General features: G+C 51.4%; 1 protein-coding gene across 5 annotated transcripts in view; it reads right to left on the bottom strand.

Annotated features, from left to right (window-relative positions):
- Positions 1–23,954, bottom strand: part of MEGF6 (multiple EGF like domains 6) — a 109,249-nt gene extending 85,295 nt beyond the window's left edge. For 2 of the 5 annotated variants that reach the window (XM_075114011.1, XM_075114008.1), the window contains exons 1-4: positions 22,960–23,953; positions 20,231–20,365; positions 15,713–15,822; positions 4,252–4,356 (exon numbers count right to left, since the gene is read on the bottom strand). In XM_075114011.1, the coding sequence (XP_074970112.1) occupies positions 4,252–4,356; positions 15,713–15,822; positions 20,231–20,365; positions 22,960–23,045 (436 nt within the window). In that variant the 5' untranslated portion in view covers positions 23,046–23,953. Of the gene's footprint in view, positions 1–4,251; positions 4,357–15,712; positions 15,823–20,230; positions 20,366–22,959 lie in introns of all 5 variants that reach the window. The other 3 variants (XM_075114013.1, XM_075114009.1, XM_075114012.1) reach the window with 2 other exon arrangements.
- Positions 23,955–24,936: the final 982 nt, after the last annotated feature.

The raw sequence follows: 24,936 nt of genomic DNA on the forward strand, positions 1-24,936 counted from the left end.
GAAAAGGGAAACAGTGGAAGTCCTGAGCCAGCCAGCACAACCTGCCTGGGGCTGGGCTTCCCAAAGCCCATCTCCTTCCTTCCAGCCCTTGAAGTGACCAGATAGTCCCCTCCAGGTGGATTTGCTGAAGGAAGCAGGACAAGGGGGCCTTTGCAATGTTTATAAACAACAGGCCTCGGAAAGAGCAAGGCGCTGTCCCGGCAGAAGGGGACGTCAGGGGGTGACTTTTGCCATGAGCACGAGACATAAATCGCTCAGGACTGAAAGTAATTAGAGGTTGCAAACGCAAAGGAATGCTCCCAAGTCAGTGGGCTCTGCCGTTGAAAAGGCAATAGAACAATTGACACTTTATGAACTGAGGCTAAGCAGCACGAAGAATGATTTATCCACTCCATTCACTCAACCCTGTTGCTTGTAATTAGCTCATTCCAAACGAAAGAGTTTGGGTCGGCTTCTTCCTTTCACTTCAGGTAGCGGAGCCGTGATTTGCGTATCCTTGGCCATCCCCTGTCTGCAGTAACACAGCCCATCCCCACTGCCTTGAGTGAAGCTCTGCCAAAATAGGGAAGGTAAGGGTCTGACCACAGGTATTCAGGATTTCAGACATTCATTTAACATCTGACAGGTGTGTGAGAGATGAGAGAATCAGATAAGGGGCTTCTCTGAGCTGCCGCTAAAACCGTATTTTGTGTCAAGACATTTTAAAGGTTCAAAATACCAGTCGGCAATTCAGTAAGTTTCAAAAGGTTTTTGTTGTTATTTTTTTAATCTAGATTTACAGTTTGGTTCTTTGCTTCTAACAGAGGCACATGGCGAAACATCACCATAAAGGTCAAATATCCTGAGAGAACAGTTCAAGAGCCGACTCACTTGGAATTTAAAACAATTAAAATAAAATCAAAATTGCTTACAAATACAAGTGACAACAGTGACACAGCCACCTCATGCTTTGTTAATTGGTGGAAAAATCTTGGATTTTTTTTCTTTTTAACTCGATTTATCACTTCCAAAAGGCTCATCTGTTGTCATACTTTACACAACTGCCCAAACTGCAACTCTTGGAGGTTCACCCACACCTCATTTTTAACCAATAACTAAAATTTTCCAATTTCTCTGACTAACAGCCGCCTCTTATCTGATCAGAGCATCCTTTTCCCCACAAAAGGGAAAAGGCTTCTTCCCTCTCCAGTCCTGCCCCATTTGCCCCCTGAGCAGCCCCGCGGAGGTGTGCGGAGGCAGCCCCAAGGGCACGCAGCCGCCCCGGGGACACGCTGGCAGCACCAGCCGTTGTTGTCCTCCTTTGCTGCCTCACACAGGTCCTGCAAAAAGCTTTGCAGGGCAGAAAAATAAAAGCTAATCCTCAGCCATCCACAGACTGACCTCTCAGGGCCCAAAGCACCGACTTTGGGTCCCCCATCCAAGGGGGGGCGGAGGGGGGTAACAACAATGCAACTACAGATGTATTTTCTTCCCCTCCAAAATAAGCCAGTCATTTCCCTTTTAAAATATTTGGGGGGTCTCAGAAATGTGTGCTTTATTTTCAAAGCTGCTACCAATTATAATTGTGGGAATTGCTAAACATTTCCAAATGTGAAAGTGTGTTTTGCCTCTCAGGTCCTGTACAGGAGGACGCCCGACGTTTATTTTATTAATTTGTATGAGAGAAGCTTTGCAAAAAAATTGCAGGGACGATTTAAGGCCTTTTTATTTCCTAGAAAACCCTGTAACACGTGCAAACACAAACCTCAGCAGCGGTGCAGGATAGCGTACATCTCTGAGAATCAGCCATGCTCTAGTCCTTCGGGGGTCAAAGGATGAGAGGGAAGCAGTATTTTAAGTAATGTGCAGTTAGGAGAGTGTCACTGAGGGGACAAATAATTTGGACTCAGGTTACTGTTGTGTCTGCAGCGTGACTATTTTAGAAACATAAAGCAAAAAAGCAAAACAAACTGCAAATTGTTTTTATACTAAGCAGCATCCTCTTCACCTTACTCAAAATGTCAAATTTAAACCCTTAGCGTTAAACCAGCCATAGACCTTTGAGCGACCAGCGGGTTAAAGCCGGACTGCTTCATTTCCTGGGCATCGCTCTGTTTCTCGCGGCAGCAGCGGGGATGCGGGAGCGGTGCCAGCCTCAAGCCGCCAGCTGGGGCCGGGCAAGGCTCTGCGGCGCTAGACCTGAGCGCAGCAGCACAAAGCTCAGCTCAAGGAAACTCACACCCTCCTGCATCTCTGCAGGGCACGGCAGCCCCCCCACAGCGGGCTGCAAACCGCTCGCGTCGTGTTGCTTAAGGCAAGCAGAAGGTCGCGCCGTCCCCCGACACCGGGCCATTTCTAACGCGCTAACACGGGACAGAGCACCCTGCATTTCTAGGACGTGGCGTTAACTCTGGACGACACCTTTGCAAATGCTGTGGAGAGAAGGACAGCCGGCCCGGGAGAGGTGTCACGCCGCGCTGGGACCAGAGGCGAGCGCTTGCTGGTAACGGGAGGCTCGAGCAGAGATGCAGCCCTGCAGCCCTGACAGAAACGCCTCGGGGATGCTCCAGGAGGGGTTCATGCCTCGCGTCAGACGGGTCCGTGCTACATCCGGGCTTGGCAGCGCCCAGGCCCCGCTGAAATCGCTCCGGTCTGGCCGAGGGGCCGGCTGCTGCCAAACGGAGCCTGCAGTTCTGGAAGTAGCTCTGGTTTGGATGCCCTGCGGCGAGAGAGCAGCGGCCAGGCTCATGAGCTGTATGCCTGGGCTCGGGGCAATTCTCTTTTTTCTTCTTATTACCAAGGAAATTGCTTCACTGCCTAATTGAGAACTTGTGCCGCCACTGGAACAGGGGGCAGGGGACTCACAGCCATCACACGCAAACCACTGTCCCAGCCGAGTCCGAGGAAAGCCTCCGACTAACAAACACAGCTTTAACTCCAGTTAACGATACATATTAAGGAGCGAGGAAGGAATGAACAGAGCCTAAAGTCAACAGCGTCAAGGAGGATTTGGCCAATCTATAGTTTGTATCTGACTGAGAGAATCCTCTTTTTTCTTTAAAGGTATTAACTAAACACGACTTAAGGGCCTTTTAAGCACTTCTAAATTGACACTTGTAACAACAATTAAAGTTCCTTAAAACAGAGGCGGCGTGACAAATGCGCGAGAGGCGCTGGCTCAGCAGCTGCAGCCCGGCTCCGCCGCGCAGCCGGTGGCTGCGTGCCTCCTCGCTAGCTGCAGCGGCGAGACCTCGATCTGCCCTCTTAAAGCATAGCGTTAAGACACACACTTTCCCTGAACCGATTAACTCGCACGGTCACCTTTCCGCCCTCTGTTCTGATTACTCGGGGCTTGGAGGGTTTCAGGCTTTGCAGGAAAAGCTCCTCTCCAGCCCTTCTCACTGGGGAAAGACCAGCTCCTGCCAAGGACTATTCCGATGTCAGCACCTCTACATCCATAAACTTGCCTCCGTTTCTGAAAGGGCAAGGAACCACGGATCTGAAGGAAGAGATAGATACTAATGGATGGTTTAAAAAAAAAATTAAGTCTTATTATTTAACTTGCTGTTATAAATCCAGAATCTGAATAATTGTTACTGCCCTGCACCCTGCAGGCTTGTCAGCTAGCGGGAAGAAAGGGCAGCCGTTTCTCCCTGCAACGGTACGAGGCACGGAGAACCCTTCCAGCTTTTCGCAGTTGTTCGCTACAGACTATCACGTTACCAGATCCGGACATCTCTGAATTACCAGACATAGGGAACTCAATAACCTTCAAGCGAGAATTTGTATATTGCATGAAGGTTAATTAAATAAAGCTTAGCAGCCCCAAAAGAAAGCCTAGCCAAAGGTATAACTGATCCAGCTAGTCAGAGCTTAACTATTTTCCCTTCTGATGTGGCAGCCCATTGCCATGCTCCCCCAGGCTGAGCTTCACTCCACAGGCCGTGACCCCAGGGTTTCTTTGTTTGACCCAACTTTAATCAGCTTCCTTCTCCAATTCCAGCAAATCCCTCTGCTGATGGCAGCCAGGAATAAAGGCTATTGTACAGTCGGAGCTACGTTTCACAGCAAGTCACGATAAGCATTTCCTTTCCAAACATCCAGGTTCCCCAAACATTACAGAGAGTGGCCAAAAACAGTAGAGAGCAGATTATTGGAGTTTTGCAGATAAAACAATGGCTAGGAGAAAAAAAAACATTGGGGCATCCCTCGCTCTTTCTCTCCTTCACTTCCAACTCAAAATTAAAGGAAGAATTTGAAAAGACTGCTTACCGTACTGACAGCGAGGTCCTTGGAAGCCAGAGGAGCAATGACAGAGCTGCGAAGATCCCTCTATGCAGTTTCCACCGTTGAAGCAAACCCCGTAACTGCAGAGAGCTGCAAGGAGGAGGGAGAGGATAACTCCCGAGATCACCGTCGGAAGGGTATGCGCACCGGTAAATACCCGTTCACTGATTAAGATCCCACAGCCCTGTAGCAACCATGAGTAGTTATAAAAATGCTGTTGAACCATTTTTGAAAGGCGACCCTTTTTTGGTTGATATTGCGATACTCAAATAGCGCACAAAGTCCCTCAAAATTTAGGATAGGAAGTAAGATACCTTAGGCAATGTCTAAGGGCTTTTCTTACAGTGCGGCTAAGCGAGAATTCGCAGGAAAACACCAGCAGAGCTGCAGGGCTGTTGAGGAAATAATGCTTTTCCAGCCGACAAGTGGGTGAAATGGTCAGAAAATGACTCATGCAGAATCATACCAGATCTTGTGGCAAAAAAAAAAAAAAGAGATAACTTATTTATTTTGAAATTAGAGGCATCTTTCAGCAACAAACCACAAGAAGCTGCTTTCCACCTCTCCGCTGAGCTTTCCTGGAGAGCTGGCTACCGAAATGCGGCGTCACCTTCTGAACGGACGAGAGGATGAAATAGAGCTAAACTGTAAGTAAGCCTGAGCAGCCACATTTCTCTGTTCTCACCAAGTGAAGTGTAAAATGGACACAGAGACAGAAAATGCTCAATTAGGCTTCTGAAATCCACCTTTTCAAATCATCTAAATAAAACCACAAACAAGGATGTGTTTTTCTAGTGAAAAGTATATTTCTCATAACTGATGAAATGCTGCCGATATTTTATAGTTCCCACTGGAAAACGCTCAGCTCAGAAGGAGAAATGTTGCTCACAAGCGATGCTGGCATGTGCGCTGTGCTTGTCAAAGCGTAAGGACGCAGAACAAGCGCCTGTCCTCCTTTTTAAGTGCATTTAAAGATTCGGACAATGAATTTTTCGCTGTATTCACTGATCTGGACATAGCTGTGTTGCCTGCCAATTTCCCTTTTCTTCCTTTTTCCTGCACCTCCTCTTTTTCTTTCCCTTTTCTCTTTCATTGAACAAACTGCAACACAACCCAAGAACAACGGGATGGGCTAGGAATGCGTTTCAGAAAAGCCGTGGGAAACCAGAGGACAGGGAGCAAAGGCAGCTCCGCCTGCCTGCACGGTGCAGGAGATGCCGTGGGTGTACCTGGTCCAGCAGCTCCCACCCGCCCGCCCCGAGGTCCAGCTCAGCCCAGGTGGGACCGTGGACGGCCCTGGGCCAAGAGCAGCAACGGGAACCGATGCATCACAGCCCATGCATCCCGGGAAGGAATGCTCTGCAAGTGCCAACTGTGTCACGGTCACCTGTGCTAGGGGCCCTCGTGTCCTCTTGATCCAGTCGATGGATCCAGAGAGCGCAATTATTTCGAGTAGCTGAAATTACAAAAGACAGACCTGGCAATCCAAAACCTGTTGGCTCAGAAATGCGGATTTACTAGAAAGAGCACAGAACGCAGGCAAGCAGACAAATGCCGACGGAGCCAAGTGCGGCTCATGCTGCGATTTACCGCGGATCATGTGCCGGCTGAAGCAGGCTGCCGCCCCGCGTGGTCGCCGACTGCGGCGACTTGCCGACCGAACAAGTGACCCATCAACCTGCGAACGTGTCCTGCATCCTCAGCAAGGTGCCAACCCTCCTCTGCTGAAGCGAAGATGAGATTTGTCTTTGGCTTTTGTGGAAACAACAGGGAGGAAAAAACCTGAGTGCGATGTCTTACTCCTGCAAGGAGAGTTAGGGGTTATTCCAACCCCAAGGCACACGTCAGGGTAGCGGAGCTGCTGGTTAGTGCAAGCTGACCACAAGCAGTTAGTGACCCTGCTCCAGACCCACGGTCAGCACTCGCCCCAGCCAGCTGCGGCTGGCTTTGCCGGTGCAGCACACACACATACAGCAGTCCTCCAGGCTCAAGAAAAGCACCTTCCAGAATAATATCAGAAGTGGCCGCCCCTCGAAGCTTCAGCGGGCACACTCTCTTTTCAAATGATCAGACTGCGTGGGTCAGGGTCCCGCATGGTCCTGGCCACTCTCATGACGTGTCTGCAACTCCTCACGCTAAATTCGCATCATGTGGGAGACCAGCGCAGCAGCATCTCCTGCATTAACGTTACCTGGGATCATGAGTGCAGACAGGGTAAGTAAATGGACAAATAAATAAATACAAACTCCTGGAAAAGCCATTTTTAATTCTCTAAAGCTGCAAGGCTGCCAGTTCTGCCTGTCCCGACTGCCTTAAGGAAAAAGCTGGAGAATTAAATACATCTCCAGCAGGTACAGCCTGGGAAGAGGCTGTCAGCTACGCAAGCGCTTTCAGTGAGACCCCGAGAGACGCCGGTGGCAGCGGCCGGTGTGGAGGGCAGCGCGTGGTCCCGGGCACGGGCCGGTGGAGAAGTCCCCAGCCAGAAGGTGCTGGACCTTGCTCAAGGCCAGCGATGAAATGGCACCTTTGCAGTTACCGACCGAACACACAAAGCCTGTGATTAAATTACAAACCTACGTATGACACGGGACCACCTGGAAACAATTATAACAGCGCTTACTGGACTAAGGTTTCCACACGCACTCTGTCTATAACTTTTCCCTCCTGTTTGCAAGTTGGGAGCCCCCCTGGCTTCTCTTCCCATTCCAGCTAAAGCTGTAACTGATTAGTAACAGAAAATGCAGGTCTGTGATTATACATTTCATTTCGTGTCATTATAACCGGGGAGGAAAGGCACCCCGTGCAGGCTTCAAAAATGCTTCCAAAATACTTGGCACAAAATATTCCATGCCTACTCCAAAACACCGGTTGCGCACTCAGAAGAAAAAGGAATCACAGCTGGAACCAGCGCAAGGAAGCGTTTGTATTTTTGGGGCACATCGGCGGGACATTTTGTGCGCACCAGAAGGTAAATTTGTGACATACACACAAAATCAGAGCTGGGAAAGAGCAGGTACCACCTGCATAAAAGAAACCCAAAGCTTGCCACGCCTGAAAAACCCCTTCCCTCCTGATTCCAGGTCTGCTACTAGTTGCACGGATGGGAGTCTTGTTTTGGTGGTGCTCGCATCCCCGACAGACAAAGGAGATGACCTGGGCAGTAAAGGCAGGTCCTTTTTCTCTCCCCACCCTCCCCTCCGCTAAGTAACGAAGGTGCTGTAGTTAGTGCAGTGCAGAGTCCCGTCCTCAAAGCTCCTAAATGCTGAAAGGTTTCATCAGCTGCACGAAGCTCATCGACGACTCATGTGAAGCTGCCTGAAATACTCTGCCTCCTGACTACCTTGGGGAGACAAATATCGGCGTTGTGTTTCGGGCTCAGTGGAAGTCAAACCACTGGGTCCAGCCCTGGTGGTGGCCAGCGCCTGGGCACTATGTTGTCAGGTTTTTATACAACTCTTATCATAACACAGCCGGCTACAACCTGCTCCGCGCGGGAACCTAACCACCACATTGCTAAGTTTCCCACTATTCTCCTCCTACCATTGAATCCTCCGTCTATCAAATATTGGCTCTGTTTTTCCCTACAGAAACACAATCGACTTCCTAATCTCTCCTCTGTGCTGAACCCTGATACTGTCTTACACAACGCCTTCCACCGAGTCTGCGGTGACTAAGGCGGCGTTGGGAAAGTTTAGGCGAATATGGCATTCCACAAATTTGCACGTTTGCTTTCAAAACATACACTCTTACTAGAGGAAGCTACGTCCCTACGTTAAGGACGTTTGCTCTATCACTTCTTTTACAATCCAGCCGTCGGAGCGCCCTGCTCTGAGGCATGGCTGTTAGGCGCAGGAGCTCCCTTGCAGCTGACCCAGCTCGCCAGCCCGAGCGATAACTTCAGCTTGTTCCAAGTCTCGTTCTCACCGATATCCAACCTCCCCGAACTTTGCACCTTAGATGCACTGGAGCTGAAATACTTAAGCCTCAGTGTTGGCTCTTTTAAGGACCTGATGATTTTTCAAATCCCCCCTCCAAAAAAGAGATTATTCAGGAATACAAAGGTAGCATTGAAGTCCAAATACTCATCTACCCAAACTAATGAAACAGTGATGAAATGTTGTTTCAGAAAGCCAGTTATCTTCTCATCTAATGTTCTAGCCACTTTTCACAGCCACATATCCCTGGGGACCACAGCGGTCCCCTATGGATCCCGTGCTGGCCTGCTGGTGCAGAACACGGGAAGCTGGGAAACTCTTTCACCAGCATCCCGCTCCGCTGAGCCGCGCCGTGCGACGCCTGCGATCGCAAACGCTTCGCCGTGTGCGTCCTCCCACACGGCAAGGCAGAAGGAGCTCCTGGCAGCGAGCGTTTCGTTCCAAGTTCCCAGCTCCAGGCATGCGCCAGGACTTCCTGGGGCGGCAGCCTTAAGTTTTTGCTAGCTCTGGTCTTGCAAGAAGGGCTGTCTTCTGTTTGCTTCTGTCCCTTCGGGCCTCAACACCATTAGGTAGAACGGACTGCGTGGCCAAATGGCATAGTAAGGTTGGTCTTCCCAAGTCCTTCACCTCAATCACCTAAAAACCAGGCTTTAGACAGGGTCCCAGTAAAGCTCAGCCTGGCCCCACAGTGCCCTATTTGCCAGCAGTGCTCAGCCCTCAGAGGCAGTTCAGTGAGATCCAAAGCACAACAGTGGAAAATATTAGACGCAATTGCAGCGACACAAATCAGGGATTAGAAGATTCGGGTGTTATTCTTGGCTGTGCCCCAGATTTCCTGAATGACCCGGACAATTCCCTGCTCTGTGCTTCAGGCTGGCACACACAGAGTGGAAATCATAATAACCTACTTCCCAGCCCATGGGGCCGAGGGGCCTGCAGGTCTCCCTCCCCTGCACCCCCCAAGCCTTCTGCAGACCAGCTCCTAATTCAGCGTGACATCATTTTAATGCAACGTAATTTGGAAAAAGGGTAACAATGATGTTCTGGGAAATGGGAAAGAAAGGATAAACTACAGAAAGCATCACCTCCTTCTGTTTGAAAGGCCGGACAACATTTTTTGTGAGGATTTAGCAAGGTGGGATCCTTGAGAAGTCAGAGACAAGAGACTGATTTAAAAGGAAGAGTGATGGAAACCAGCATTTCTCCTACAACATATAGGCTCACCAAAGTACAAGGCAGCCATCCTCTGCGAGGACAAAGACGGTCTCCCAGGGGAGCGAACGTTAGAAGTTTAACCAATACTAGGCTTGATCCCAGGCAAAAGGTTCAGAAGTTCAGTCAAAGCCTTTCAGCTGACAAAACAATGAGCCTCCAGGAGCCAAGAGGTGATGTACAAAGGAAAGCCAGCCTAATAGGGAAATTAAATTGTTAACCGAACACATTTCCTGCCGAGCCTTCCAACCTGCACCACAAATAACGGAGCTGCTCCCCCGACGCCGGCTCAGCCGGCTCCTGCGCGCCTGCGCACGCCTGCCCGCGGGCCGGGCTCCCGGCGCTGTGCAGCGAGCCGGGCCGGGCCGTGCCGTGCCTGCAGCGAGTGCGGCAGCGAGCGCGGCCGCTGCGGCGGGCCCCGCGGAGCGCTCCTTCCCCGCTCGCCGGATGATAAGCTAAAGCTAAGCAGAGCTGGCAGGAAGAAACGCGGTTCAGTGCGGGGCACCGGGGCTCACTCTGGAGCCTTTTAATAGGCCATTTGGGACTAATAAAAGCTTCTCTTTTAAAGAGGCAATTAAAATTCAGCTGCTTTCTGCTCAGCCCTCAGGGATGCTCGGAGGGGTTTTCATCATGTCTCAGACTGATACTTCCTCCCACCTCCTTGCCAAATGAACACCAAGTCTCCCTCTTTACCCAGGGCCAGGCTCTACCTCTACCCAAGCTAATAATCAGAGCAAAGTGTGAGCCTAACGAGGGCTGGATAAACCCTCCAGATAAAGACAGCTAGGGCCGGTGACCGAAGCTTTAGGCCAGCAGCTCAAGCCGAGCTCCCCCCGCAGCTCACGGAGGTACCCGTGAGGTACCGCGCTGCAGTGCTGGGCGCCGGGCAGCGCCAGCCCGAGCAGCAGAAGCTGGCTGGCCGCGGAGCTGCACGACGGCCAGAGCTCCCCAGCCGCTTCTTGGCCAGGCTGCGCCCACCTAGGCTGTTCCGTTTCCTGGAAAGTCGGCTCATTAAAACCGACTCAGGCATCTCCTCCCGCCCCGCAGCAGAGCCAGGCTCCCTGCCCAGCTGCAGCCCCCGTCACGACTTGGCCTCACTGCTGTTCCAGCCTGAGCGAAGAGCCTGCTTCCTGCAGCAGCGTGCGGCGGGGCAGAGATGGCACCGGCACCTCCTGCGTACCTCACAGGCGACACTCCAACTGTGACAAGGTCACCAGTACCAAATCTTCTAGTGACGGTCTCCTCTTCGGCCTCTTCCACACTTATTGCTCTCCTTGGTGCCCTTCTGCCTCATCAAGTTGTTTCTGAACATGGCAGGAGCTGGCCCCGGAGCGCACCCGATGTCTGCGGCTGAGCTCCAGCTCCTCCGTGCAGACCGAGAGCTATAGACTTGGTGGGACTCGGCTTTTCAACATCTCGAGCTGAAAGTAGAGCTCGAGCATGGGGATTACCAGACACGCAGGCCCCTTGTCCTAATCAGCACGGGCTTTAACTGTGTTATTGAACCCGTGTGGAATTTAAGTAGCATCTCAGGGGCCACTTGAAACTGAGAAGCTCGGTCTGAAAGTCAGTCTATCAGTAATCAGGCAGAGAAAGAACCTGATGCCATGCTAAAAATGCAAAGGATGCCTTGACTTCTCACCTTTTTCCTTCCCAAATGGGACTGAGCGGATGAATGCTCCAAGACAGAGGGCAATGGAAAGGCAACGAGCCCGCGCACTCCTGCCAGCAGGAACCAGCGCCGGGCGAGACCTGGCAGCGGCACGGGGTGTCACGAGCAAGCACAGCTGTCGCGATTTCAAATGGCACAGTAGGAGAGGAACAAAGACATCAAATATTCCTTGAGACTCGTGAGATCTCTGTGGAGCCGTTAGCCTTCAGACCCCTTGGCTTCAGCGCCATTTTACTGGGTGTTTCTATGAAATTTTCCATCTCTTTCCAAGCTACTCGCTCCCAGCAGAGCCCCCGCGCCCCGAGTCACTGAGTACTGTCCTCGCAGCTCCGTACTGGCCATTTTCTCACCTGAAAGTGCTTAAAGACACAAACTTGCCTGTGAGGAAAAGGAGTACACCCCCTTTTTTGCTGCAGATGGCCACCAACCGATGCAAACGACAAGCACGCTCGGCACGGTGGCTGCAACCGGGCAAGCTCTCTTCTTCCAGGCACCAGTGCAGGCTCCGAGAGCCCAAACAACTTGACTAAACTGGTACCCACAGCGGGGCTGGGACCCCGCCCCATTTCATAATGCTACTTAACATTAGCATCCAATGGCAGTGGATGTGTCACGTTCAAACAAGGAGAAAGCGGCAGGCCTTGGCAAGCTACGCACAAGTCTACAGTGGTGAAAATTTCCCCTAATAAAACATCACACGAGTTGGGGGGGTTTATTTTTAAGGAAAAGTGATGAACAGTCCAGCATTTGGAGCAAAGAGAGCACTACAGTGAAGAGAGGCCAGCCTCCAAGGGAAAGCAAGATAAGATGTCTTGACTGGAGCAATTCCACCGCACGGTGTCCCACGGCTCTAATTAAACTGTCAACAGCGATGGCCTTCCCCACCTTTGTGCTCCTGGAACACCATCAATGATCTCTGAAGACAGATAGGAAGGGCCACAAATCCTGTTAGCATATTTTGGCATAGCTTCATTGCCTTCAGCAGATCTACGCCAGTGAACGCAGGCTGATACGCAATTGCTATATACAAAAGAAAATCCGCTAACATATGTAATGCCCTGGTTTCCCTGCCTCAGCAGTTCACTAATGTTTACTGGCTCACTCCCCCTGCCACTCCTTCCTACACCTTCTTCTGGTCCAGAAGTACATGCTCGTACTAAGATCCAGGCCACCAGCAGGAAAAGCCATCACACCCCTGCAAACCGAAGGCTGGGAGCTCCTCAGGATGGAGGATTTAGTTATGGAGAAACCAGAAGTGCTCCCCAGGGCAGCCTGCAGATCGGGACAGAGTCGCCCAGCTCAGGGCACTGGCCATCCCGCATCTCGGGCCAGCTGGCGGGATGCTCATCCAGCTGCAGCGAGGCCAGCATCGCTGTGCGGGGGGGTCTGGAAACAGGGTGCAAGAGTGCCATTGCCACCTAACCAGGTGGCTGGTCTTCTGCTGCCTCAGGGGAGTCAGAGGATGATTCAGAGTGACGTAACTTGAGTTTCCTGCCCCGCAAAAAAACCACAGGGACGAGCTCCCTGATGTGCAAGTTGCACTTAAGGTGTAAAAATACCCTTTTCTTCAATCCGAGAAACTCAAGCTTACAGCACAGTCCCTGGCTTAAACTTAATGGTATTCGACCAGATCTGAACGGCCGAACGCAGGCAGAGCCCCATGCGTCAGAAACAGACACATCTCCTGGTGAATGTGTAACACAGAAGGTGGAACATTCATATTCTCAGCATCACAAGAGTATCAAAAAGATTTAAATATCAAAACAAATACAGATCTTAGAACGTGAGCTCCAGGAAGGCACTTGGAAACCCAACACACGCTTCCTTGTGAGCTTATGCCAGGTACGATCAGGGCAACCTCTGACTCTGGGAACGCTCCCTGCCACAAGCGCCCGTTCCACGCTAGCACGGCGGTGATGCTCTTGCACCCTAGTTTCTCCCTCCTGCCACGCCAACGTTCCTAGTGACGCAGTTTTGATACCGTATCAGTTTTAAGCCAGCCATGTCCCTCCCTGGAGCAGCACATATATCTCGCCCAAGTTGCTCACCGACCAAGGGTCAAAACCCCACCGGCAGCTTGGCAGCAATTTCTGCTGAATTTTTGGAGTTGGCGCCGTTCTGCTTTTGCAGAGCATGCCAGGGCTGGCTGTCCCTAGGAGCTGTTAAAAGAGACAAAGAACACACAAGCTGCCCATCGGAGGAATATTATTTAAGATGCTTCGAGCGCCCGGGGTTAGCCAAGCGCAGAGAGAGCTGGCCGGCAGCGCTGGGACAGCTCGGCGGCTCCCAGAGCGGAGGTGGGAGCGGATCCGCAGCTAAGCGGTGCCGAGGCACGGGGCACACTGCCGGCCTCGGCTGGCACGTTCGGGTCCTCCCTGCCAAAACGCCACGTAACTGATTGTGTCACCCTCATTCTCACTTTAAAATGCGAGGGTTAACGGACGGAAACAAGTGAAAAGCAAGGACTTTGTAACCTGTTCTTCAGCTTACGCTCCAGCTGCAAAACGTCTGCTGGCTTTGCTACTCTTGGGAATAATACACAGAAAAGAAGTAAACAAGAACCATTTAAAAGAGAGCAACAGGAACTACTGACGTACATGTGCCAAGAAAATAAACACCAACGGCTCGCCCGCCAGACTGGCAGCAAGTCTGAGATTAATAAGAGGCCAAGGATTTCGCCTCCTAAAAAGCTGGACCTCCCTCTCCTTTTTTATTCCAGACGGACTCTGCAGGAGCAGCCCGGTGAAGGCCACTGCCCAGCCTCTGAGTGCTGGTCCCGATGATGAGGATGATGAGTTAAGAGCATGCCCTGAGCAGCTTTACTTCCTTTTCTCTGCTTCCTTCCTGGATGGAATTACTCACTTCCTCGGCAGGAAAAATCATTACAGAACGCACTTTTCTGAGTTCATCCGAGGTTGTTATCTGCTCGCTGACCGTGGGTTATTGGGAACCCATGGAGTTTCCTCCGGCACAGTGGGGCTGCTCTCCTGCGTTGCAGGCTTTTGAACAGGAAGAATGAAGATTGGTTGCCAGACACACCTTTTTTTTCTCTTTTCTTTTTTTTTTTTTAAAAAAACCTTTGCTTCAAGCATCAAAGCACACGGAAGGTACACGCAGCCTCTTCACAGAACAAAAGATGACTAGCTGTGGGAGACATTTTCTTATATTGTGGGTCAATTACAATCAAAATCGCTTTTTACAATGGAGTTGGACACGGCAAGCTTTCATTCCCTCAGTGGCAAGGCAGGTCAGATCCCAAATGCTTTGTTGGTTCTCCTGCCTATTACTTAAAATGAAAGCTGCTTTTCTATGGTGAGGGTAGGAGTGCACCTCCAAAGCCCAATTCAGATAAGATCAGAGCTCCATTATGCAGCTAGGCAAAGAATTAATAATATATCACAGGGAGCGTGTGCGATTCTGCCTTGATGGTGACATTTATTTCTACACACATGCTCAGATAAGCCTCTGTTTGATTCAAGAGAAGATTTTACTTTGCTTTCAACAGCTGAAAAGCAAAGTTTAAAGTTAAATATTTCCCCAGCTGGATGCGGCTGCAGCGTTGAGGGGAAGGAGCCGGGAGCTGCGCGGCATCTGCCTCCCATGTCAAGCAGCGCAGCCTGGAAGGGGAGGTGGGAATATGGGGCCTGCAAGGATAATGTCGCCTCTGTCTTCTGCAATAATAGCATAAAATCGTCTTATATACTAATATTTGCACACCCCTAGCCTGACTCAGGCGCCAGTCTGAATACATACCACAGCTGGGAAGGAGACACTACGCGCCTGTTTTGCGAAGAATTACACCAGAGCAAACAGAGAAGAGGAGGGAAGCCAGCCACGGCATCCAAAAGTCTCAAGTTCTGGGTCTCTGTTTCAAACCGTATGAGTGCCATCACCTCACCCCCGCTGGCAGCTTGGTCCCTCCTCCGAGGCTGATGCTGCGGCATCCCTTGCTGGATCCCACCAGTCCCGAACCCCAGCGCTGACCCGTTGGCGAAAGGGGGGAGCAGACGAAGGGCAGGACCGCAGAGATCTCTAACCTCTGGCTGCGCTACCTCCAGCTCAGTGAGCCTTGAAGCCCAGTCTCTCAGCCTGGGTGTTATCCGTCAAAGGCCGCCTCTTCCAAGGAAGCCGCTCTCAGGAATGCTGAGTAAGACCAACTAGCTGGCAAATTAGCCACCGGCACGTTCAGTCGCACAGACAGCAACGGCCGGGATTTGTAATGAAAAGTCTACTCAGGGCTTAGCGCTTTCCACAACTTCTGCCAACGGCACCCTTTGAAACACCAGTTTGGGCTTGGTTTTCAATGTTCAGTAGCATTTGGCAACTGGATAAATGAACATGACCTGAAAACCCTTCCATGCTGCGATGAGAAAATTCTCCAAAAAGGGAAAGCAACACTCAGCGCTTCCTGGGAAGCCAGAGAAAAATCCTTCTGATGGACAGTTACAATAAATAAAAATAATAATAAGAAACCCCAGAAACAAATAATAAAAAACCCAGTTCTTTTTTAAAGACAATTTTATAACATTTACTGCAGGCACAGGGCTTGAAACGAGCACTCTCAGGCCAAAAACCCAACACCGACAGGGCCAAACGAAGAACCTCACCCGAACAGCGCGATACTTACGGTAGAGGCAGCCGGCGTCGCCTCCGAGCTGGGACCATCCCGGGCAACACCTGTACGCGGTCTGGTATTTCACCTTGTACACCTGCCTGTAGCCCGTGTAATACACAGTTCTGAAACACAAACCAAGACACCACCCGGACAACGTTAATTCCTGCAGAGCGAGGAAACCGCAGGGAACAGAAGTTGTAACTCTACAGATGTAATAAAATGAGGAATTTGGTTTTCAAGTGTGTTGACATTTTTTTCCACCTTGTCTAGCAATGACCGCTGATGCTAAGAAAATACTCCTTAATTTACTTTAATTGGGAACACGAGAGACTGGAGCGGCCAGGTCCTCACAACACCCCTGGCTTTTTTCTCCTTCTCTAAACTATTTCACAGCTCTAAGCGACTGTTTCCATCCTTTCTTAAACCACTTGTTAACAAAGGAAATGTAAATGTTCAGAACAACAGGTATTTCGGTCCAGCTTTAGTGAGCACAAGCAGGTGTCTCTAAGGGGCTGGCGAGCTAAAAAAGTCATCAGAATCCCGACAGGGACGTCAAGCGAGGCTGCGACGGGTGAGGGCCAGCAGAACCGATTCCCTGACGGGAAGGGCTTTCGCCCCGTGACCCTCCTTCCGCGGAGCCCCGCAACAGCCCTCGACCCCGCATCGCCGAGCCCAGCGCTGCCGCCAGCACCGCACCAGCCACGCGCACGCGTGACCGCCTCTCTCCCACCTTCCAGAAGAAGCTGAAGCCCAGCCCAGACGCTGCACCCGGGTAGGAGCCAAAGGTCCCTTTAACAGCTCCTACCAGTTACCTTCCGGCATAGGAGCTGGGGTGGTAAAGCAGGGATTGATCTGAAGCATAAATAAATAAAAGCGACACATTTTTTCCCCGGAAATTTGATGCTGTGTGTACATGAAAATTGAAACGCAGATAAAACTTTTGAAGCTGGTTTTTAAAAAGCTCCTTTGGCAGAACATGAAACTACCCCACCAAAGCAAATCAGACAAACAACAACAACAAATATTTGGCTCAGCAGATGCGTTGTACATGTCCACTGAAAATATTTACCCTAACTCAGCCTGGTTGTTTGATTTTGTCTGAATGTTTCTACAAAAAAAAACAACATAACAACGGTGAACCATTAATTCCCGTGAAGGAAACCTTCGGCTACTCTTCTGTGCCAACCAGCATATGGAAGCACAGCTGAGAAAAATAAAAGCAGATACCAATTTTTTTTGTATGAGCTGTTAACAAATTATGAAGGAAATACTCGTGTTCCAGAAGCAGCTGAGAAAGCAATTTACAGCCACTCAGGCACCAGCACAGCTAGAAATCAGGCGCGGATCCATCTGGATCCTCTTGGAACGGCGAGCTCCCGCCCAGCCCGGGGCTCTAAGGCAGCGGGCAGCGCCTCGGGGAGCGCAGGAGCACACCACGGGCGCGGGACGGTGCTAACGCAGCGAGCGCCGGCTGCGCGGGCCGCGCTGGGAAACGCCGCCCTTTTCATCCGCAGTGAGAAACACTGCATGGCAGCGAGCAGCCTCTGCCATCTGCCCTGCGTACGGCCAGAAACGAGGAGGAAAAGGTATCCCAAAAATAGTAACGTGGGGCAGCTCAGGACTAATCCCGGGCTCTTTTCTGGCCCCCGCAGCCCGGAACAATCTCATCTCCACCAGCCTCGGTGGGCTCTGTCGGGCACTTCAGATCCTTAAGGCAGCCCAAGCGGGTTCTCAAGGAGATGCAAATATTTTGAGAGCTTCAGTTGCCTGTGAATGTCTGGATACTGCAGATTGGAAAGAACCACATAGGAGATACTTTATCTTCAATGTTTCTGTTTTCTTTTGTGTTTTAAGGAGTCCCTGGCACAGAAAATGTTGAATGAGCCAGAACTAATGGAACCCAGGCTTAAAACCCCTGCTGCTGGAAAACCCACTTCCAGCCCCTCTGGGACAGCGCCGTCACTCCTCCAAGTCTCACTGCTGAGGGCTGAGCAAAGCTACCTTCCGCTGTTACCTAATTCGGGGGAAGTTGCACAACCAGTAGCAAAACCATTGCATCACCAGGAGCAAGGGGAAGCGCAGCCCGGAGGATGCTCCGTTCCTCTGCAGGGCCCGCACCCCGGGGCGGCGGAGCAGGGCTTGTTCTGATTTTTAGGAAATGTTGCAATCCAGTACTCTAGGCACAGATATAAGTCCTATAAAAACAAATGCTACTGGTTTTGGAATGCACAAACTCGGCAGACAACCACCCCCTTGGCTGCCCCCCGGCCTGCCCCAGCCCACCCTCCCTCCTCTGCCCACCTCCCCTAAACTGCATGTACGGCTTAGGCAAAGCGATGGGACCGCAGCAGTATCTGCAGCACCCCAAGTGTGCCTGGGAACTGTAGGAAATCAGCGAACGATGACGAACCCTGCACATCAGCGACTCGTGCAGGCAGCTGGGCAGGTGGGCAAGGCAGCAGCGCCGAACGGCGCACCAGGGAAGGGAACAGCAGATGCTGGATTTTCCTAGTCGTGTCCATGAACTCAAAGGCACCGAGGCCACTTTCAGGGCAGCCCTCTGCGTGTCAGATCCCGGAGCCGTTCAGCGTGCTCCCTGAGCCCCGCGTTGCCGGAGCCGGGTCCGACTGGAGCAGCTGCAGTGGGCGAGGCGGAGGCTGCGCAGCATCCCCAGCAGCGCCGTAACGGCGCGCTCCGCTGCCCTCCGCCGCTGAGCGCAAGGGAGCTCGGCAGGGGGTCGTCCATCTACTGGTAAAAGCTTGCTGTGATGGGGGCTCCCAAAAGAAGTTTAGAGTGAAGGGATATGGAACAAAATCTTGTCTGAGGAAAGTTTTGCTGATAGTCCTTTTACTGTATTTGCCTTTAAAATTCCCTGGGTGAAATCCCTCAGAGCACCTCTAGGTTTCACCTCTGTCTTTTCATCAGGACCAGAGTTTTAGCACTAGGCTGTTCTGATCCTTATAATGAAGCATGTCAAAGTTTTTTTCATGTCAGTTCCTTGATTTACAATGTCAAAAACATACACTGACGAACTAGAGGGAGAGCTGGGTCTGAAGAGTTCGCAGCCTTTGAAGTAGAAGCAGACGGGGCACCTATCATTTCAAAGTCCTCTCTTAAAATACAGTCAAAAGACGGACTCTGTTCGCTCCTTTATTACCACTACACAGATATCATCACCAAGATAATTACTGGCAATTACTGGGTTAGGAGGAATTCCTAAAGTCAGGACTTAAAAGCTGTCTGGAGTCCAGGATGCTTCTTTGAAACCACTACCACCATTATTATTTTGTAGAGGCTTGTAACTGCCTAATGAGGCCGGAAAAGCAGGTGGAGCACAGAAGATTGGGCATGTTGCAGTTTGGCTGCTGCATAGGTAAGAAGAGTTCATTACCTGCACTGTTGCACATGTTCAGAGCCCTCCCTCTGCAACCCCTCCTTGCTTGGTTTCCCAGCTCCCAGTAAAGGCCAGTTGGCGACTCAAGGGATACCACGATTAGCTGAACAACTGCATTGATTTTCCAGTCCGAGTGCATTCAGACTCCTTTCTTGCATGCCAAGCCTAACTCCGCTGGGCTGCACGCTCTTCTGATGTGGGCCTGAGCACGGTCCTGCCCACGGTGCGAAAGGAAGCCGAGGAACCGGCAGCAAAGCCTGCAACCCCCACGGCGGTCGACTGTCCTCACCGAGCATCACTTGCACGACGGCCGCTTTTTCTTTGTTTTGTTCAGACCACGCACAATAAACCTCACTTGGACCCAGCTACCGCCTCCAGCTCTGTAAAAATACAGAGGCACCGAGATGCCTCTGCTTTGAAGCTGAGACATCTAAAGATACAGGAATAACGCACGTGGCGTGATTACGTCATTGCATTTAACACGGCACGATCATAGGAAACAGATGTAATACATCGTCAGAAGACTGGAAACAGCTAACCATGACAACAAAGCTTCTTCAGAACAAAAGCAATATATCTTGTCTTTGGGAATTCCTTAACAGCTTAAAAGCTCTTAGCATCAACAGGGATGCCGGGCAGGGCCAGAAACCCCTCCAGCTGGACGTACAGAGTGCTTACAGATCTCAGCCTCCTGGTTTTAGCCGAGCAAGATATCTAATAAAATAGCTCTACTCTTCACAGCTAATTTGGGGGTTTAGAGCCACATCTCTCTCTGCAGGTAGCTCTCTGTTTCCATCGACCCCTAAATGAATGCGGTGTTAACCCTAACGCCAGGCAGCTGAAGGCTACGTACTCCCTCCCCGGAGAGCTGCAGGAGCTCGAGGAGAGCCTCAGCCGCTCTTGCCTGGTCACTGAGACCCCGCGGAGGGTCCCAAGCAGCTACGGAGGCGGGTTGCGGTGCCAGACCGCAGCCCAGGCAGCAGGACGGGCGCACGTGCGGCTGCTCCCAGCCCTCCCCTCCCGCGCCCCGAGTGGGCTCGGGCGAGCAGCCAGCTCACGTCCCCGCTGCCGGTGGTGAGAAGGAATCCATTTCCATCACACAAGGAGCAAACCAAGCCCGAAGGAAGAACACGTACCTCCGCTCGTAGCCCGTGCACCACCGCTGTCCTCCGCAGTCCTGCTTCCATGCTTTGACGGTGCGGGTAAAGGCCTGGACGCACGGCTGCCGGTACCCCACAATCGCCAGCTCCTGCTCCGTGCAGACGTTTGGCCTGGCACAGAGAAACAGAGGTGTACGGGGGTCTGCACGCTGCTGTCCACCGCTTAAGCGGGCGCCAGCTAGGGGCAACTTCATCTCCTTACTGAAAGAGCAGGAAGATCTTATGCAATATACAGTATTTGCCTCCTTGTTTAATTAAATCAGTGCAGGGAAAAGAAATCTGCCAGGTCAGCCAGCCACAAGCAGCTGTCAAGTGCATCCTGCCCACCTCTCCCCAAAACTCCTGGATTTAATGCTCTTGCGAACAGATAGCGTGATAACAGCGTGGCACCGGCACCAGCAAAACATACAGTACAATAATATCATCTGTGTTGCTCAGAAGCGCATCATTAGGCCTTTGAGATTCAGTTAAACATTGGAGAAGCACAAGGTGACCGTTGCAATCCCGTATTTATAGATGGAGAACTGCCAGGCAGAGAGAGGGCGCGTTGAGAAACGCCGCGCCGCGAGTCGGTGGCAGAGGCGAGAAGCCTGCTCCGTCCTCGACCCCCTCCTCGAACCGCCAGACCTGCAGCCCACGAGGAGGCTCGGACGCGGTAACAGAAATCTAACGCGATAAGGTTTTATAGCACCGCAACAGGACAAGCGTCAGTGAGATCGGGAAGCCGCTGACGTTTCGTACCTCTAGGTCCTGGGACGCTCTACAGCCCACTTGGAAAATGCAGTGGTTACTTTTCCACCGATACATTAAGGCTAATTTTTAGCCTTAAAACAGAGAAGGTGGATCAGAAGGGAAGGAGCAGCCTACACGACACGGTAGCACAATAATTCCTACGTTTGCCCATTCTGTCCGCGCTCAGTTCACAAAGACCACGTACGCCTTCTTTGCACCTGGGGACTGTTCTCCTGACTACGGTAATCGCAAACACCAACGATCTCTGCATCTTCCGTCTGTTTGGGGAACAAAACTATTCTGCCACTAGAAATGATACAACATTTTATTAACGCTGCTTCAAATCAGAGCTCAGTTTGCTGGCTTAGATGCTTTCTCACTGTTCAGAGCTAAGGGCTATGAGACTCCTTCCAGTAAATAAAGTGAATATATAGAATTATTCAGTGAGTAAGAAAATAAGGAAAACACCATTTGAGCTTTATTCCTTTTCTAATCCTAACTCTCTTTTCACCAAATGTGAGTCAGTAGTTTTAACTAAGAATGAAAAGGGGAACGTTTGTCCCTGACTTAATAACTTACAAGCCGTTCATTATTCGGGGCTGCTTCTGTTGCTTCCAATTCTTCAAAAGGGACCAAGAGTTTTCACAAAAATACTTTCTATAAAAGAATTTAAACTAAATAATTCTGACGTGGTGAAGCATAGAGATTGCAGCTGGCATCTGACTGCTCCAGGACGTTCAATTACACCGCTGTTACAGCAAGCCTGGCAATGCCTTTGGGATTAATGGCATGTTTCCTTCCCCCTCTGGCTTGGCTCTAAAACCTCCTCTCGTCATCCCCACATGTGGCCACCGCCGAGCTCTTTGGCTTGCAAAGCCCCGCACACATCACTTCACCAATACAACAGACCCCAGCGCTAATGGTGGCTGCCAGGGAAGCTGTTTTATTTCGTGAGCGTCTCCGCGCACAGAGACCTGCGAGTCGATGCAGAGAGTGGTATTTCCCCACCCCCGGCCCTCCTCTGCCGCTAGCCTGCAGGCGCCTCACCTCCGCGCCGGCTGCACCTCCGAAAAAAGAGCTGAAAGGAGCCGCAAGAACAAGGTTGGCAGCAGCACCGTTTTGGTGTAATTTATTACGGGGAAGAAAGGTTCTTGTGTGCCCCAAACAGCGGCTCTGTGCGCAACGGGCATCGTCAGCAACGCCCGCCGGGAAGGGACCGCGCTGCCTGGGCGCTGGCGTTTTCTTTTCTCCGACACCTTGGCACGCATCTCATCTCTAGCGCCTCGTCCAAGAAGTCCTAAAAGTACTTTTCAAGGCAGGAGCAGAAGGTCTCTGACGTAGGGAGAAAAGGCATCTTCCAGCAAAACCTTTATGTGCTGAAAAGGACCCCTTTTCAATCGAAAAGTTAGACACGTCAGGGAGAGCAGCTTGGAGTTAGCACACCACGCAACACTGGGTTCGTTTACAAAAAGCATTAGAGCGATCCCCCTGCACCGAGAGATCATCTTCTGGCAGGAGACCAAATTTGCAAGGAAGTTTTCCAAAGAAGCCAAACGCTTAACACCAAACTGTAACTGTAAAATGTAATTAAAAAGAACAGGCCATGTGCTGCTAGAGTAACCGCAAAAGGGGGAAAGAAACACGCAGCAAGAGAGAGAGACGTGAAACGCAATAAAAATAGCAGCTCTGTGAAGAAAGGTCAAACTATTTACACAACAATCATCTCTCACGCTCACACAATAGCAACATCTCAGTTAAGAACCGCGAGCGACCTCCTGCCAGCAGACTACCCAGATTTTCCAATTTCTATTCACCTTTATGTACATCTGGTACTAGATAAAGAAATGCGGCAGCCCTCCCTCCCCCTCCCCCTCCCTGCTCCCCCCTTCACCTCTAATTTTAAAATACTGTATTTAGCTTCTCCTTTACAGTTCCCTGCCCTGAAAAAACACCCCAGTGCTCTTGCTACTTACATATGGGGCTGAAGCTTGCTCCCAGAAGCCAGGGAAGACACTCGCAACGTAAGGATGAATGACAGTGCCACCGCATGAAACTCCATTGCAACAGCTCCTCTCTCCCCCTCAAGGTGCTTCCAGTGGGTGCCCAGAAAACCTTGCCGCCTTCTCGAGCACGACTTGCAAGTTCCTGTTCCTCGGGGAGAGCCCTCCCGGCTACCTCCCGCTCCCCGGTGCGTCTCTCTCTTGCGAAGGACAGCGCTGCTGGAGCACCGGGGAATTCTTGCACAGGGAGAGCAGATTTACCGCTCCTAGATGCTTCCTCCCATACATACAGGGTCAGTTCAGCAAGTTTCTTCAGTCCTTGGGAGATGATCGTGGTGCAGATGGTCACTGGGTTTTTCCCAAAGCCAAACCTAGTTTCTTACGCTCCTTTGCTTGCAGCGAAATGTACCAAAGCGACTTTTTCTTCTGGCGTTTGCTTCTTGACAAAGCCCACAGACCTGGTGGCTCACAAGGCAGGGGTTCTGCCCAGCGGTGGAGCCCCATGTGGGTTTAGCTGATTTGGAGTCATGATCCCCTTCGCAAGCAATGCAGAAATCATCACTCGGCAAGGGAAGGGAAAAAGGAGGGGTGCTCTCCTGCGCACCGAGAAGTCCCCCTCCCAGAGGGCTTGTCCGAAAGCAGGCAGAGCGCTCATTTACCCTCTCCGCAGAGCTGAAGCCATCCTCCTGCTACAGCCCCCCCGCCTCCGGAGGCAGGATCGAGTCGCTCCCGCACATGCACGCACTAAGAGCAGCCACCCAGTGTTCCAGGGGAGTAACAAAACTTCCCTCCTGCCTTTCCCAGGTCTAGCACCTTTCCCTCACATGCTCTCTTGTTTCTTTTCTTGCTGACAGTCAGAAATCCCTCCTACCAGCTGTGTCCAACCCCGACGAGAGGAGGGGGGGAAAGCAGCAGAACAGTAGCAGAAATGATTCGGGGTTGTTTCTCGAAAGACAGCTCTTTTGCACTACCCAAGGCCAACTCCGTACACACCACCCAGAACTACTTCCCCAGCAGCTCTAAAAACACACCACCCACCCACCCCCAGCTAATCTTTCCTATGCACTCTAACACATAACAAAATTGATCACTTCCCAAGGAAATTCTGCTGTGCACGTGAAATGGGCAGGGACGCATCCGACCCGCGCTCGCTGCTGGTGCGCTGGTGAACGACCAGCTCCCGGGGTGGCGGGGGAACACGCTGGGCAAAGAGGGGCTTGGGGAACAAGATTAAACTGCTATCTGCCTTTTCCCACCGAACTCCCTGCTGCGTAGGGAAACGGCACAAGAAGAGGCATTGATAAGGGTTTTGCTGACCTGGGTGACGGTCCGCTGGCCCCGGTGAAACGAGAAAACAGGGAGAAGGGCCCTAGCCCAGTTTTCAGGTGGTTCACGGCCGACTTTCCTCTTTCAAAAAGCTGCCACGAGTATCACCGGCTGTTATTGCCAGTCTGGGCAGCGATGGCGAGGCCTTACAGAGGGCTGAGCCGCCTCCTGCCTTCCTTCCAGGGCAGATGGGCACACGGTAGTTGATGCAGTAGGATGGGGAAGAAGGGAGCGGAGCAGGGATGCTGCGCTAAAACTCTCCTGCGTGAAAATCCTGCCAGCAAAGCCTCACCCGGGGCGAGGAGGAACCACAGCAGCAGCTGGGCACTGCTCCGCTGCCCGGGGGGGCCCCAGGCAGCCCCGACCTTTGGCAAATACTGATTTCTGTGAGAGAAGTAGAAGGTTTGGGTAGTTTCAGTGCCCATGCCATGCATGTATTTTGCCACTGAATTACAACCACTACATCAAGACCAAAGTCACCAACGAGCCATGCCCAGAAGTTGGTAACTCCTGGAAGAAACCGAGGCAGCTGCTTTTTACACCTTAACCCTTCCAAAGTCACGGCATTTGTATAAATCATTCAGATCAGAGAAAATAGCGGGCAAGAGGGCCTCATGTTTCCAC

Source organism: Phalacrocorax aristotelis, chromosome 19 (assembly GCF_949628215.1).
Source record: "Phalacrocorax aristotelis chromosome 19, bGulAri2.1, whole genome shotgun sequence".
Classification (NCBI taxonomy): Eukaryota; Metazoa; Chordata; class Aves; order Suliformes; family Phalacrocoracidae; genus Phalacrocorax; species Phalacrocorax aristotelis.